This window comes from Gossypium raimondii, chromosome 8 (assembly GCF_025698545.1).
Source record: "Gossypium raimondii isolate GPD5lz chromosome 8, ASM2569854v1, whole genome shotgun sequence".
Classification (NCBI taxonomy): Eukaryota; Viridiplantae; Streptophyta; class Magnoliopsida; order Malvales; family Malvaceae; genus Gossypium; species Gossypium raimondii.
Genome location: NC_068572.1, coordinates 7,762,770 through 7,767,107, shown reverse-complemented (window position 1 = coordinate 7,767,107; position 4,338 = coordinate 7,762,770). Strand labels below are relative to the sequence as shown.

The following is a 4,338-nucleotide window of genomic DNA, read 5'->3' as shown; positions in this document are numbered from 1 at the left end:
TCCAAAATTCGAGTTTCGGTCTGATTATAAAAAAATAATCGTTTTAACAACTTAATAATGAACTTAAATAAAATTATAAAAAATATAAATATTTTCTTACCATTTGCAACTAGAACGCGAAAATGTGGTTGTCATCGAAATGAATAAGAGTATTTACCATTCCAAAATTAAATTAACACGAATAAAAATTGAAAAACAGAATCAAATCAACACGAACTTGAGAGAATTAAAATTAAAATTTTATAATTAAAATATTGAGAGATTTAAAATTTTTGAGAGAATTAGATTTGAATTAGAAAATGAGGAAAAGATTTGGGTTTATATAAAAATAAAATCAGCCGGCTTTTTGTGATAGTTGGGAATTCGACCATTGGGGAGATTACCGTTTGGTGAAAATAAGTTCAATTCTCTCTTTAAAATTGACTTATTCCAATAAATATGTCATTTTTTTTAATCTGACATTTTTGGATAATTTAGCCAGCCGACACTCATATTGAATAGTAATAGCAAGAATATTAAAAAAAATGAACAATGTTAAACCATTGACACGTGGCGTAAAACCAATTATGACAACAAGCCAAAATTTTCAAATTTAAGTAAAAATCTGGCTACAATATATACGAATGAGATATATTAGATTTCTAAAAAGAAGCCATATATTATTTTTATTTTTATTTAAAAAGGAGAAGAAGATGAAAAAGAGTGAAATTAGCTGAAAGATTTGTGTGCGGGTTGTGGCTCGGTGCTCGTGACTTCTGGTGATCCGAGTCTGAAGTTCCAAATGCCCTTTTAGGGGGGTATATATGTAAATCCACACTCTGAAACGATTAAAGCCCTTGACTTCCAAGCTTCTTACGGATTCGTTCTTTTCTCTTTTTCTTTTTTCTTGCTCTGGTTTTGCTGAACCAACGGCGATGGCGCAGCCTGGTGAATTCCCTGTAAACCCCCCAATGCGACCCGCCTCCCAAATCGAAGTTCAACCTCTCACCGCTGTCCAATCCAAGCCTATTCCCCCCGAAGACCTTTTATCCACTGCCAAGCGCCGTCGCGACGAAGATGACCCCACGGCCGCCTACGATACAGGCGAATCGGCTCCCAAACGACAGGCCAAAGCCCAGGACGTCATTTTCCGAATCGTTGTTCCTTCGAGGCAGATCGGTAAAGTCATCGGCAAAGGAGGTCATAGAATCCAAAAGATTCGTGAAGACACCAAAGCCACCATCAAGATTGCCGATGCAATCGTCGTAAGTTTAGGAATATCATGAATTTTGTTGTATTTCCTTTTCTCATTTAATTATTCCTTTACCCATCCTTTTATATTTGTTAATGTCAGCGACATGAAGAACGTGTCATCATTATAAGCTCTAAAGATTGTGAGAACATGGTTTCTGATGCGGAAAATGCACTTCAACAAATAGCTACCTTAATCCTAAAGGTAACCCTTTTTTTCTCTATAATCTCTCAGCTATTTATTTTATTGCCAGTTTAACTGTGGTGATAACTGATAAACAAAGATGATGAATTTCAAGACACAATTACACGCAAAATTATGTCTTATTGTTAATTCTTTATCGGGTTTATTGTTGTTTTTTGAACTGTGGATGTTTTGCTTGGATTGTATTTCTTAATAGGAAGATGATGGTAGTGCGGAGGCAGCAAAGGTAGGTGCTGTCAGTGCGGGACATGTTGCTGCAAATACGATAAGACTTTTGATTGCTGGGTCGCAAGCAGGCGGCTTAATTGGGATGTCCGGTCAAAACATTGAGAAACTGAGGACTTCCTCAGGAGCCTCTATCACAATTCTTGCTCCAAACCAGCTGCCATTGTGTGCATCAGCTCATGAATCTGATCGAGTTGTTCAGGTTAGATTTTACATGGTTGAAGCTTAATGAGATAGGCTTGCAAATTTTATTTTTTAAAATATTTGAATCCTATCTTTATATTGCTCTACTGTTTGTTTGTTCTGATGGCTGGATTATGATTGAATTCTTATTTGCCACAGATATCAGGCGATGTTCCTGCAGTATTGAAGGCTCTAGCTGAGGTTGGTTATCAACTCAGGTATAAGTTGAGTTCTGCTTGAGTTTAGTCCCTAAATACGATGAACTAGTTATCATGCTTGAAGATGAAATATTCAAAACTTTTGTTGGATCCTTGTTCAGGGAAAACCCACCACGTCAAGTGATTTCCATTAGTCCTGCATATAATTTTAACTTGCTGCGCCCAACCCTTCCACAGCCATTTGTAGACCCAACTTCAGGTTATTCAATATTTTACATTACTTATTTTTAGCTTTCAACCGCTACAGTATGTGGTTATCAAGTTTTAATATTTTCTTATAACCACATCATCTTTAGGACAACCACTCTTGCAGCTGATTATGTAACTTTCGAGATGGTGGTTTCGGAGACATATATTGGTGGATTGATCGGAAGATGTGGCGCCAATATTTCAAGGATCAGAATCGAGTCTGGAGCAACCATAAAGGTAGGCAGATGGCTTGTTCTAACTTTCTCTGTGGATTCAATCTTTAGTTATTCTTGGTCACGAATCCATGTTTACGAATTAGGTGTGACTTTCTTGAGTTCTAAATACATTAGTTCTACTGTTGCAGGTTTATGGTGGGAAAGGAGAACAAAATGTGAGGCATATTCAGTTCAGTGGTAGTTCTCAGCAGGTAATTTTTTTATAAAGGCTGGAAGATTCGGCATTTTTTACCCCAAAGATTTGTTGAGATATGCGGAGGTTGTTGACATACTAAGATTGCATGTTAAAACCAGAAGAAAAGCTCTGCTCAGCTGGATTTGTTTGTCATGTTTCTCATCTTGTTTAATTATGGATGTTTCTTAGGTTGCCTTAGCAAAGCAGAGGGTTGATGAATGCATATATTCTCAGATGATTCAACAAGCTGGTACTCAACCACCAGGGTAATTTTTCCTACTATATTTGTCTTTCCATCTTGTCATTTGGTTGGGAACATATTTAACAATTAACACAAAGAAACACTCTTACATGATAATCATTAAAACTCTGTTTCTATACGTCATTGTGTACAGATTTAGTTTACTATATCCATGCACACTTGTGAAACTTGGGCATCTATAATGAGCACATTAATGCTCAAAACTGGGTTTTAGGCTTTTAGCACCAAAGTGGTACAATGTTGCCTGATAATCGATTAAACACCAAGTATTTCATCTCAACATGTGTTTAAGTAGTCTGTATTCGAGGAAGTTACTTATCATGGTATCATGTTCATTATAGGTATAATCTATGGTCTTTTACTATCTGTACTATCGATAAACTATCTTATTCGTCGTTATGTTTGACTATTAGATGTCTCCTTTGATGACAAAATCTTATGATGTAAAAGTTTTAAAGATTGTGCAATCTGTGTCTGCTTGTTTAGATACATGTCCAAAGGTTATCTGGTTCTTCACTAAGCTAACACATATATCTCTCAGTTTGCAGATGTAATGAAGGTGCAACTGAATATCTTTGGGATCATTAACAGTTGAAGGCCAGTATTGTTTCAGTATCGTTTCACCTTCTGACCTTGTAGCTAAGATTGCAAAGTCATTAAATATTGGGTGGCTTTTGTTTCTCCATGGATGAACAAGTGATTTGCCAGATTATAATTTGCTGTTTTTCACATATAGAGCAGGCTTGTATTCTACTAATTATTGAAACTAGAAGCGGTGGTGGATGAAGGTTGAAAGATCATAACATCGAAATTGACATAACATGATTAGAAAGTCGGAATGGTTCATCATTACTGCTTTGGTTGTCAATATTTTTGCCTCAATTTATCTATTCCCTTTTCCTTTTGAACACAATAGTTTTGGATTTATATATATACATATATGTACGAGCCTTCGTGTGAAGTGTTTAGTATAATTATTCTTTTTACTGGTTCATCCATTGCTATCTCTTGCAACTGTTTGGAGGCTGCTCCTGTAAACCAGTCATGCTGCCGATAGACCCAAAGAGTCCTTAGATCCATTGGATTCACGGCCACCTCATCGTCTCAAACAATCAGTGTGCTGTGAAAAGCCTTTAAATTCTTCCTTTCACGGACAATACCCAAAAAAGTCTCTTTTCAAACCGCATCCGGAAAAGAGCAAATGAAAATTACGTTGTCAAAAGATCAATCTGTTGCCACGTCTCGGACATGCCTCATCAACTGCCAGAGCAAAACGCTCCGTTACAAGTTCTCTTTGCTTTTTTAAAGTGTTAGTAACAAATTGGGGCACTTTATTGATATATCCTTAAAAATATTAGTAAATCATTGTATATATTGGTAAAGGAAATTTCTCAGCTGAAGCTGAAAAAACTTTT

The 4,338-nt window shown here is 36.2% G+C and overlaps 1 protein-coding gene across 1 annotated transcript; it reads left to right on the top strand.

Annotated features, from left to right (window-relative positions):
- The first annotated feature begins 711 nt into the window (after window positions 1-711).
- LOC105790631 (RNA-binding KH domain-containing protein PEPPER) lies at window positions 712-3,909 on the top strand. Its single transcript, XM_012618336.2, has 9 exons — window positions 712-1,244; window positions 1,334-1,435; window positions 1,632-1,862; window positions 2,003-2,061; window positions 2,163-2,260; window positions 2,375-2,487; window positions 2,615-2,677; window positions 2,851-2,927; window positions 3,465-3,909. Exons 1-9 carry the CDS (start codon window positions 915-917, stop codon window positions 3,475-3,477), a joined length of 1,086 nt encoding a protein of 361 aa, XP_012473790.1. The 5' UTR covers window positions 712-914; the 3' UTR covers window positions 3,478-3,909.
- Window positions 3,910-4,338: the final 429 nt, after the last annotated feature.

What these genes read in the sequence shown, in the direction of transcription:
- LOC105790631 (XM_012618336.2), top strand. Translation starts at nt 915, where the DNA reads ATGGCGCAGCCTGGTGAATTCCCTGTAAACCCCCCAATGCGACCCGCC. An exon ending in TAGCTACCTTAATCCTAAAG is followed by an intron (nt 1,436 to 1,631) that starts GTAACCCTTTTT and finishes ATTTCTTAATAG; the next exon opens with GAAGATGATGGTAGTGCGGA. An exon ending in AATCTGATCGAGTTGTTCAG is followed by an intron (nt 1,863 to 2,002) that starts GTTAGATTTTAC and finishes TATTTGCCACAG; the next exon opens with ATATCAGGCGATGTTCCTGC.